The sequence below is a fragment of the Nerophis lumbriciformis genome, linkage group LG21 (genome assembly GCF_033978685.3).
Source record: "Nerophis lumbriciformis linkage group LG21, RoL_Nlum_v2.1, whole genome shotgun sequence".
Taxonomy (NCBI): domain Eukaryota; kingdom Metazoa; phylum Chordata; class Actinopteri; order Syngnathiformes; family Syngnathidae; genus Nerophis; species Nerophis lumbriciformis.
Genome location: NC_084568.2, coordinates 1,845,001 through 1,857,340, shown reverse-complemented (window position 1 = coordinate 1,857,340; position 12,340 = coordinate 1,845,001). Strand labels below are relative to the sequence as shown.

Genomic DNA, 12,340 nt, shown 5'->3' with positions numbered 1-12,340 from the left:
TTTCCGAAAAAATTCCCACTTTTCCCGAAATTCCCAAATTTCCATGAAATTCCCATTGAAATGCATGGTACATTTTTCAAAGTTCCACAATTCTCACATTTTTCATCCGATTCAGTCTGTTCCAACTTCAAAATATTCAGCCTGTTTAAAATTGTGTGCTCTCCTTCAAGAATTTAAAAAAAAATCCCAGATTTCCAAAAATTCCCAGTTTTCAGGGACATTTTCCCCATTCACAATGAATTGGCCATTTTTTAAACTTCCACAATTCGCACATTTTTCAACCGATTCAAACCATTCTACTGTCAACATATTCCACTCATCCTGGAAATTTTAACTATAATTTTTTCAATTCCAAAAAAATTCCAGGAATTCCCAGAATTCCTTTTTTTCAAACCCTTTTTTGACCCTTTTTTCTGGCGACTACTCCTTCCACATTTTTAAACCGTTTCACCGTCCAAACATTCCTCTTGATCAGGATTTAAAAAAAAGATGTTTTTTGAACTGGAAAAATTCCCGGTTTTCCCGAAATCCCTGGAATTCCTTAATACCATTTCTCAATTAAAAATGTTGCTACTTCAACATTGCTCGACCAATTTGAAAAATTCCAACACCAACCATTTCAACTTATTCAGAACATTCAAGATTTATAACATTTTCCCAGAAAATTCCCACTTTTCCCGAAATTCCCAAATTTCCATTAAATTCCCATTGAAACGCATGGTACGTTTTTCAAAGTTCCACAATTCCCGCATTTTTCATCCGATTTAATCTGTTCCAACTTCAAAATATTCAGCCTGTTCAAAATGGTGTGCTCTCCAACAATTAAAAAAAGAATCCCGGATTTCCAAAAATTCCCAGTTTTCAGGGACATTTTCCCCATTCACAATGAATTTAAACTTCCACAATTCGCACATATTTCGACCGATTCAAACCATTCCACCGTCAACATATCCCACTCATGTTGGAAATTTTAACTATAATTTTTCCAATTCCAAAAAAATTCCAGGAATTCCCAGAATTCCTTTTTTTTTTAAACCCTTTTTTGACCCTTTTTTCTGGCGACTACTCCTTCCACATTTTTAAACCGTTTCACCGTCCAAACATTCCTCATAATCAGGACAAAAAACAAAGTTGTTTTTTGAACTGGAAAAATTCCCGGTTTTCCAGAAATTCCTGGAATTCCTTAATACCATTTCTCAATTAAAAATGTTGCTACTTCAACATTGCTCGACCAATTTGAAAAATTCCAACACCAACCATTTCAACTTATTCAGAACATTCAAGATTTATAACATTTTCCCAAAAAATTCCCACTTTTCCCGAAATTCCCAAATTTCCATTAAATTCCCATTGAAACGCATGGTACGTTTTTCAAAGTTCCACAATTCCCGCATTTTTCATCCGATTTAATCTGTTCCAACTTCTAAATATTCAGCCTGTTCAAAATGGTGTGCTCTCCAACAATTAAAAAAAGAATCCCGGATTTCCAAAAATTCCCAGTTTTCAGGGACATTTTCCCCATTCACAATGAATTTAAACTTCCACAATTCGCACATATTTCGACCGATTCAAACCATTCCACCGTCAACATATTCCACTCGTTGGAAATTTTAACTATAATTTTTCCAATTCCCAAAAAATTCCAGGAATTTCCAGAATTCCTTTTTTTTCAAACCCTTTTTTGACCCTTTTTTCTGGCGACTACTCCTTCCACATTTTTAAACCGTTTCACCGTCCAAACATTCCACATAATGAGGACAAAAAACAAAGTTGTTTTTTGAACTGGACAAATTCCCGGTTTTCCCGAAATTCCTTAATACTATTTCTTAATACCCTTTCTTCAGGGATCAATAAAGTACTTTCTATTCTATTCTACAAGCTAAACAACAAGAATTGATCTGTGTGCAGGGCGGATCGGCACAAAGCCTGATTGGCAACCTGGTACAGGTGAGCTCAAATTGCTAATCAGGCACAGGTGAGGGAGACAGAGTTGAGGCAAACAGGAAGTAAAATGCAGAAATAAGGAAAAACACTAAATAATGTCAAACATGGCATGACATGTTCTGACAAAATGAAGAAGTGCAGCAGATTAGTGATCCATCCATTTCCTACCGCCTGCCTCTCATAAATTTTGACAAAATAATACAAAGGGAAATTAAACAAATTACGATATTTTGTAACCCATTTGCTTGCTTACTACTTAAGTATGTTCACGGTGTTATTTCATACCGTAATTGTTCTTTGACCTTGTGTTTAATGATAATGCATCATAGACTCTGTTAAAATGAAGCCAGTATTTTTGTGGCCCCTTTTATTTTGAAAAGCATCGAAATACATGTCGGTACCCGTACCAATGTAACCGAGGGTTTATATATGTGGCCTATACTTCCGCTCTTAGCGCCTTCAAAATAAGAGCTCATATAACCAATCACTGTGCCGATACCAAATACATACACACATATACATAAAATACACAGCAATTCAACATCTTAAGTGATGTATTGATTAAAGATAATCACAACAAGGACTTTCAGGTGAGACATTTTGCAGACATGTCCTAAATTAAATGTAACAAACCGAGTCTAACGAGCTACTAAGCTAGCAGTTAGCTTGTGAACTGTATACAATTATACTCACAAAATAATTAGAAACACAGTTTTTAGCCTCTGACAAGGAAGCACCAACGCAGTTTTAAGGACTTAGCAAGGAGAATTGAAGTGAAAACAGAGTTACTCACTCAGTATTGACGCACACTGCCAGTTTGAAACATGAAGACAACTCTCAGAGCTTGTTGCACTGATGCGTTGAGGGGCCCCCTCCAGCGTCGTAATATTGAACTACATGCAAAATAACAACAAGCACTACAGAGACGGTCTTCTTCTACATTGAGTAGGAGTACCGACTCCCACTATGGTGCATCAATACCAGCGTTTCCCACACAATTTGGACCAACACAAACACGTTACAACGCATCTGAACTGCCAGAGTAAAAGAAAATAAAGCCATATTTAGCGATTTAATCAGAGCGCATAATTGTTTATTTTTTTTATTTTTTCTAATAAGGAGATAGTGAAAATTCTAAGGCTACGTTTGAACCGCAGGGCATTTTGTTTTTTTTGTTAAATCTGATCGTATATGTAGTCATTTACATTACAAGGAAAAAGTACTTTCTAATTGTGCACAGAATGGGTCCCTGAAGTCATCCTCATGCGTGCATGACGTCACGACGCCATGACGTCACGCCGACATGCGCAGTTGTGTGTTGACGGATGTAAACATGGCTCCGATTCTAGTATCTCTTAGTCCTGTACTATTTGTGGGCATTTCAAGGGTTTTGGAGGAACTGGAGACACCACTTTTTTGTTTTTTTAACGGAATCATTTATTTTAGAAGATTGAGAAAGGAGAGGGCAATAATTTTGTCTCTCGCAGTTTGTGAGGTATTTGCTCCGAGGCGAGTAGTGAAGTGTTGGGACTTTGACGTTGAACATCTTTTCACCTGATTCCTACTCTTTTTTTTTTTCATTTTTATTATTAATATTTATTTTTAATTAAGCAATCATCATCTTTATACAAACAAAATATGTCAAATATAGTACAGTAAAATATAATACAAATAGATTAAAAAAAAAATATATATATATATATATATATGTATTTATTTTAATTTAAAAAAATTTTTTTTATCAAAATAAAATAAATAGATAAAAAATATATTTTATTTATTTATTTAATTAATTTTTTTAATTAAGCAATCATCATCTTTATACAAACAAAATGTCAAATATAGTACAGTAAAATATAATACAAATAGATAAAAAATATATTTTTTTATTTTTTTTAATTAAGCAATCATCATCTTTATACAAACAAAATGTCAAATATAGTACAGTAAAATATAATACAAATAGATAAAATATACATATATATTTATTTATTATATTTATTTATTTTTTAAATTAAGCAATCATCTTTGTACAAACAAAATATGTCAAATATAGTACAGTAAAATATAATACAAATAGATAAAATATATATATATATATTTATTTATTTATTTTTATTTTTTTTTTTTTAAATTAAGCAATCATCTTTATACAAACACAATGTCAAATATAGTACAATAAAATATAACACAAATAGATCAAATATATATATATTTTTAATTTATTTATTTATTTATTTTAACTAAGCAATCATCATCTTTATACAAACAAAATGTCAAATATAATACAGTAAAATATAATACAAATAGATAAAAAATATATATATATATATATTATTTTTTTTTAAATTAAGCAATCATCATCTTTATACAAACAAAATGTCAAATATAGTACAGTAAAATATAATACAAATAGATAAAATATATATATATATATATATATATATTTATTTATTATATTTTTATTTTTTTTTAAATTAAGCAATCATCTTTATACAAACAAATGTGTCAAATATAGTACAGTAAAATATAATACAAATAGATAAATACTGTATATATATTTATTTTTTATTTTTTATTTTTTAATTAAGCAATCATCCTCTTTATACAAACACAATATGTCAAATATAGTACAGTAAAATATAATACAAATAGATAAAATATTTATTTTATTTATTTTTTATTTTTTAATTAAGCAATCATCATCTTTATACAAACAAAATATGTCAAATATAGTACAGTAAAATATAATACAAATAGATTTTAAAAAAAAAACATTTATATATATATATAGAAAATTGGGATGATGAAGTGAGCATGAGTTAGTACATTACCAGTGTGTCGGCCTTTCCAAAAACTTTCCAGGTTCTAAACCCAAGGCCGTGGGCCGAGCCAGGACAGGTGGTGCACTTCCGTACGCACTCCAAACTACAACTTTAGTCTTTCCAAAAAATAACTTTATTTGCACCAAAAAAAAAAAAAAAAAAAGGTTTTCTTTCCAAGGTTAACAAAAACAAATTTAACTACGAATAAAGCTATAAACAAAACTAAGCTCAAGGGCTCAAAAAAACGTTGTCACCTCCAGTCTCTCCACCCGACATTAGTCCAATCAGTGTCACCTGTGCACCCCTGTGGGCTTTCCTCACAGGTGCTGTAAATGACACAGAACGTAATTCCTAATTCAAAAAATAAATAGCTTAACTTAGTTTATGCAGTATCAGAGAAATAGAAATAACACAAAAATGGCTACCAAAACTATGATGACCAACACCAAAGTGAAGTAGCACAGTAGGCCCAAGTATTCATCAATCACCACTACAATGACCACTGTCAAAGTGCAGTAGCGCAGTAGGCCCAAGTATTCATCAAACAACAAATAATTAATTTAACTTAATACAAGCAGGACTACCGAAATACGAACAACACAACCAGTGACAGATGAGTCCTCCAAAATGAGTCTGGAATAAGAAGGGGCGTCTCATGTTCGGGTCGACGCGGCCTCATTGTGTTCCTATCCCATCTCTCAGGAGCTGGCCTACATCCCGACGAGCAACGAGAAAACGGTCACGTACAGGAGAGAGCGAGCGCCTGACCACGCGGTGGAGATGACCGTTCACGTCAAGATGCCCCTCGGCGAGCCCTGGCAGTGATGGTGGTGGGACCGGAAAGAAGGGCGACGGACTCGTCCGTGTGAATCCAACCCGGCCAGTCTGACGGGTGGGGCTGTAGAAAAAAAAGCCTGATGGAATCCTTGAGCCATGCGTTGGGACTGCGAAGGCCAGTATTGTGGATCGAAGAGCACAGGAGTCTTCACTCTAATTTATGTATGTGTGTGTGTGTGTGTTCTTGTATTTATACCCTTCTTGAGACATCAACAAGGAAAAGTACCTAACAAGTGATGACATAAATCAATAACATTGCATCTAATAGAGAATGTCTCATTTGCTCCCTGGTGGTGGCATCTATCAAAATGAGGGTGGTCCCAAAAAAGGAGGGAGTTTTCAAATTGACTGTGTCGCTTTTAAAAGTGCTCCCCCTTCTGGTCAACATATGAAATAACAAGTGTGTGTAAGACATTGAAATGCGCCCCCTTTGGCCAAAATTTATAAAAACAATAAAATATGTATATAGAGACATACTGTAATAAATCAAATCAACTTTATTACTTGAAGTAAATAATGAAGATTAAAAACCAATTACAATCAAAATAAATAACTAAAAGTTTATGTATGTATATATTATTCACGTTGTGAATACACATCTTTATATATCTAGAAAGGGTGGTCCTAAAGAGGTAGGCATTTTTTTGAGGTCTCAAGAAGGTAACAAATACAAGAATGTGTGTGTGCGTGTATTTTTGTATTTCTACCCTTCTTGAGACATCAACAAGGAAAAGTACCTAACAAGTGATGACATAAATCAATAACATTGCATCTAATAGAGAATGTCTCATTTGCTCCCTGGTGGTGGCATCTATCAAAATGAGGGTGGTCCCAAAAAAAAGGAGGGAGTTTTCAAATTGACTGTGTGTCGCTTTTAAAAGTGCTCCCCCTTCTGGTCAACATATGAAATAACAAGTGTGTGTATGACATTGAAATGCGCCCCCTTTGGCCAAAATTTATAAAAACAATAAAATATGTATATAGAGACATACTGTAATAACTTGAAGTAAATAATGAAGATTAAAAACCAATTATAAAAAAATAAAAAATAAAAACTTAAAGCAGTATTTTTCCTCAAAATGTGTAGATTTTTTTCCTATAAAATTGGGAACAATTTCTCATATTCTTTCTGCTTCTGTAATATTGCAATATTTTCTCGTAAAATTATTACTTTTTAATGCAAAATGGTGGCATTTGTCATATAAAATTCGGACCTTTATCCCAATATGGCCCATTTTTTTTTGTTGTTCTTGTAAAATAGTGATATTTTTTTTGAGTGAAATGACTTTTGTCATCATTTTGCCAAGTGAAATCCCGATTATTATTATATTATTACCAACACTTTATCAATCAATCAATCAATGTTTATTTATATAGCCCTAAATCACAAGTGTCTCAAAGGGCTGCACTTTACAGTTTTCTTATAAATTTGTGACTTTTGTCGAGTAAAATTACGACTCTTTTCATAAAATTGCCAAATGCTGAAGCTTTTCTTAAGTATGAGGGAGTTTTCAAATTGACTGTGTGTCGCTTTTAAAAGTGCTCCCCCTTCTGGTCAACATATGAAAAAACAAGTGTGTGTAAACTTTTGAAGTGCTCCCCCTCTGGTCAACATATGTAATAACAAGTGTGCGTAAGAAATTGAAATGCGCCCCCTTTTTGCCAAAATTAATTAAAAAATAAAATAAATATGTATATAGAGACATAGTAAATAATGAAGATTAAAAACTAATTACAAACAAAAGAAATAACTAAAAGGTTATCTTTTTTATATTGGCATAGTATGTATATATTATTAGTGTTGTAAATAAACATCTTTATATATCTAGAAAGGGTGGTCTTAAAGGGGTAGGCATTATTCGAAGGTCTCAAGAAGGTTACAAATACAAGATTTGTGTGCGTGTGTGTTTGTGTGTGTGTGTGTGTGTGCGCACTTGTCTCACCATCCTTGTGTGGACATACACTTGACAAACCAACCTTTCTGTGAGGTCCTTTTGACTTGTGAGGACATTTTCTTGGTCCTCACAACTACAGAAGTAAAATATTTTGTTTTACTTTGTGTGTTTTGCATTCTGAAGTGAGGTTGCAACTCTCTACTCCCATCTAGTGGTAGATATACATTTTTTCCATCATTCTAGCTATAGTGGAAAGGGGGGCCCTCCCAATCTACTAACCAAACGTGTCCACACAAAGTAGGCAAGACATGTATGTGTGTGTGTGTGTGTGTGTGTGTGTGTGTGTGTGTGTGTGTGTGTGTGTGTGTGTGTGTGTGTGTGTGTGTGTGTGTGTGTGTGTGTGTGTGTTGATAATATTATTGCGGTTTGTTTGGGTCTCTGCGAGCCATACACTCCACATCTCAAACGTAGGCTGCCCTCTGGTGGTCATCATGAGGTACGACGTGTTTGTCCTTCTCCATGTAGTCAGTGCTTGAAGTGCACTCCTTTTTTTTTTTTTTGCTCTATTATTCATTGTTGTGTTCTAGATGTTGCTGTGTTCCCGGGAAGAGCAGATTCCCATGATTTGAAGTAGACTTGCACTTGTGTGACATTATATATATATATATATATATATATATATATATATATATATATATATATATATATATATATATATATATATATATATATATATATATGTATGTGTGGGAAAAAAAATCACAAGACTATTTCATCTCTACAGGCCTGTTTCATGAGGGGGGGTACCCTCAATCATCAGGAGATTTTAATGGGAGCATTCGCATACCATGGTTTGTATAGGGCACAGAGTGGGTGGGTACAGGCTGGCGTAGGGGCGTGGTGATTGGCTCATGTGTTACCTAGGAGGTGTTTCCGTCTGTGGCGGCATGCTGTTACAATTTCGCTGCGCTTGTTGAGGGATGACAGGTCTGGACGGTAAATAATAAACAGTTTCTCTTTCAAGCATAGGTTGCATCTTTTATTACCACTATTGTAAGGTGTGCTGGATGCAAGAATTTGCCATGTTATTGAATATTCAACATTATTGTCTTTGAGGTCCCAAATGTGTTTGCTGAGTTCTGTGGTATTTCGCAGGTTTTGGTTCCTGAAAGAAGCCTTGTGATTGTTCCATCTGGTTTTGAATTCTCCCTCGGTTAATCCTACATACGTGTCGGATGTGTTAATGTCCTTGCGTATTACCTTAGATTGGTAGACAACTGATGTTTGTAAGCACCCCCCGTTGAGAGGGCAATCAGGTTTCTTTCGACAGTTACAGCCTTTGTTGGTTTTGGAGTCGCTCTGTCCGGGGGCCGACGGCTCATTTGCAATTGTTTTGTTGTGGTTTGAGATGATTTGTCGTATATTGTTCATGCAGCTGTAGCTCAATTTAATGTTGTTCTTGTTGAATACTTTTCTTAGGATGTTGTCTTTGGGAAAGTGTTTGTCAATCAGATTGAGGAATTTGTGTCCAATGTTCGTTGAGACGTTTTTGCTGTATGGGGGGTTGTACCAGATGATGTCGTTTCGTTTTCTGTTCTTTTTTGGCTGGTTTCCTGGCGTGGGTTCATAGGTGAGGGTGAAATTGTATCCGCTTTCATCAAGGGATTTTTGGTACGGGGGGGTTGCTTGGTCAAATTCAGCTTTGCTAGATGACAGCATCGATAGCCTTTTATTGATTCCGGTAGGTATTCTTTTCGTGGTGGTGGGTGGGTGGTTGCTGTCATGGTGCACGTATTGGAGTGTTGTGTTGGGTTTCGTGAATGGTTGGTAGCTGTTATTTCACGAAATACCAACCATTCACGAAACCCATGCGAATGCTCCCATTAAAATCTCCTGATGATTGAGGGTACCCCCCCTCATGAAACAGGCCTGTAGAGATGAAATAGTCTTGTGATTTTTTTCCCACACATACATATATTGCGCTCTACTACGGTATCGAGCACTATTTTTTGGATAACCTTATTAAGACATATATATATATATATATATATATATATATATATATATATATATATATATATATATATATATATATATATATATATTATACTACTGACGTGTCCCTGACTGGGGCATTAAGGGAGCAGAAAAGCCATCCACTGGAATCGCCAAGCAAATGTAAACAGAGCATGATCATGTGACCTGTGACATGTGACCCCGTGCTGTATTGTCGACCATCTGCTCCATCTCCTGGGTCTCGGGTCCCAACTCACCTGGACTCAGATCCCAGGTGGACCCTCTGAAGGAGTCCTCTTGCACTATTAGACCTCCTCTAGTTGTTGTATTGATGTTTACAGCAAAAGCTGCTCCATTCAACTCTATTTATTTGCTCTTGTCTTTCATTCCTGCTTGACGTCTCATGGCCAAGGTCACAGCTGTCAAACTCAAGGTCACAGCTGTCAAACTCAAGGTCACAGCTGTCAAACTCAAAGCCCACCATGTCAATTGTTGTTGTCCGCCATAATAATTTTAAATGTGGCCCGGCCACATCATTTAATACAGTCCTCCATGTTATTTACGTGCCCCCCCAAATCCTTTTATGTGATGCACCCTGTAATGTGGCCCATTAAATCCTTTTTACGTGGCCCACCACGCCATTTAATGTTGTCCACCACCTCATTTTATTGTGGACCGCCACGTTATTTACGTGGCCACTCAATTTTTATTTTTTTTTAAATCTAGCCAGCCACATCATTTAGTGTTGTCCACCACGTAATTTTAATGTGGCCTGCCACTTCATTTAATATAATCCTCCATGTTATCTATGTGCCCGCCCCCAATCATATTTATGTGGCCCGCCACATAATTTAATGTTGTCCACCACATAATTTTATAATGGCCTGCCACATAATTTTATATTGGCCCACCACATCATTTAATGTTGTCCACCACAAAATGTTATCTTGGCCTGCCACATAATTTTATTTTGGCCCACCACATAATTTAATGTAGTCCACCACATAATTTTATGGTGTCCCACCACATCATTTAATGTAGTCCACCACATAATTTTATGGTGGCCCACCACATCATTTAATGTAGTCCACCACATAATTTTATATTGGCCCGCCACATCATTTAATGTAGTCCACCACATAATTTTATATTGGCCCGCCACATCATTTAATGTCCACCACAAAATTTTATCTTGGCCTGCCACATAATTTTATATTGGCCCACCACATAATTTAATGTAGTCCACCACATAATTTTATATTGACCCGCCACATCGTGTAATGTAGTCGACCACATAATTTTATATTGGCCCAGTACATAATTTAATGTAGTCCACCACATAATTTTATAGTGGCCCGCCACATCGTTTAATGTAGTCCACCACATACTTTAACATAGTCCACCACATAATTTTATAATGGCCCACCACATCATTTAATGTAGTCCACCACATAATTTTATATTGGACCAGCACATAATTTAATGTAGTCCACCACATAATTTTATAGTGGTCCGCCACATCGTTTAATGTAGTCCACCACATAATTTAACGTAGTCCACCACATAATTTTATAGTGGCCCACCACATCATTTAATGTAGTCTACCACATAATTTTATAGTGGCCCACCACATAATATTATACTGGCCCAGCACATAATTTAATGTAGTCCACCACATCATTTTATATTGGCCCGCCACATAATTTAATGTAGTCCACCACATAATTTAATGTTGTCCACCACATAATTTTAAATTGGCCCGCTACATCGTTTAATGTAGTCCACCACATAATTTTATATTGGCCCACCACATCATTTAATGTAGTCCACCACATAATTTTATTTTGGCCCAGCACATAATTGAATGTAGTCCGCCACATCATTTAATGTAGTCCACCACATAATTTTATAGTGGCCCACCACATCATTTAATGTAGTCCACCACATAATTTTATATTGGCCCACCACATCATTTAATGTTGTCCACCACATAATTTTAAAGTCGCCCGCCACATCGTTTAATGTAGTCCACCACATAATTTAATGTAGTCCACCACATAATTTTATATTGGCCCGCCACATCGTTTAATGTAGTCCACCACATAATTTTATATTGGCCCAGCACATAATTTAATGTAGTCCACCACATAATTTTATAGTCGCCCACCACATAATTTAATGTAGTCCACCACATAATTTTATATTGGCCCGCCACATCGTTTAATGTAGTCCACCACATAATTTTATGGTGGCCCACCACATAATTTAATGTAGTCCACCACATAATTTTATAGTGGCCCACCACATCATTTAATGTTGTCCACCACATAATTTTAAAGTGGCCCGCTACATCGTTTAATGTTGTCCATCACATAATTATATTGTGGCCTGCCACCTAATTATATAGTGTCTCACAACGTCATTTAATGTTGTCCACCACATCATTTTAATGTGGCCCACCACTTTATTTTATGTGGCCAGCCACTTATTTTTTAACTGGCCAGCCAGCCCCATCATTTAATGTTGTCCGCCACTTAATTTTAAAGTGGCTCGCTACATTGTTTAATGTTGTCCACCACATAATTTTAGAATGGCCCGCCACATCGTTTTATGTTGTCCATCACATAATTTTATAGTGGCCTGCCACCTAATTATATAGTGTCTCACAACGTCATTTAATGTTGTCCACCACTGCATTTTAAGGTGGCCCACCACTTTATTTTACATGGCCAGCCACTTATTTTTTAACTGGCCAGCCAGCCACATCATTTAATGTTGTCCGCCACATAATTTTAAGGTGGCCCGCTACATCGTTTAATGTTG

At 35.5% G+C, this 12,340-nt stretch overlaps 1 protein-coding gene and 1 long non-coding RNA gene across 3 annotated transcripts in view; one reads left to right on the top strand and one right to left on the bottom strand.

Annotated features, from left to right (window-relative positions):
• LOC140679671 (uncharacterized) overlaps positions 1 to 5,297 on the bottom strand; it is a 66,446-nt gene extending 61,149 nt beyond the window's left edge. Inside the window, exon 1 of the long non-coding RNA XR_012051037.1 lies at positions 4,779 to 5,297. This is a non-coding gene — a long non-coding RNA (uncharacterized lncRNA). The remainder of the gene's footprint in view (positions 1 to 4,778) is intronic.
• Positions 1 to 6,085, top strand: part of itgb8 (integrin, beta 8) — a 174,166-nt gene extending 168,081 nt beyond the window's left edge. For both annotated transcript variants that reach the window (XM_061983222.2, XM_061983221.2), the window contains exon 16: positions 5,472 to 6,085. In XM_061983222.2, coding sequence (XP_061839206.1) covers positions 5,472 to 5,594 — 123 coding nt within the window. In that variant the 3' untranslated portion in view covers positions 5,595 to 6,085. The remainder of the gene's footprint in view (positions 1 to 5,471) is intronic.
• The last annotated feature ends 6,255 nt before the right edge of the window (positions 6,086 to 12,340 follow it).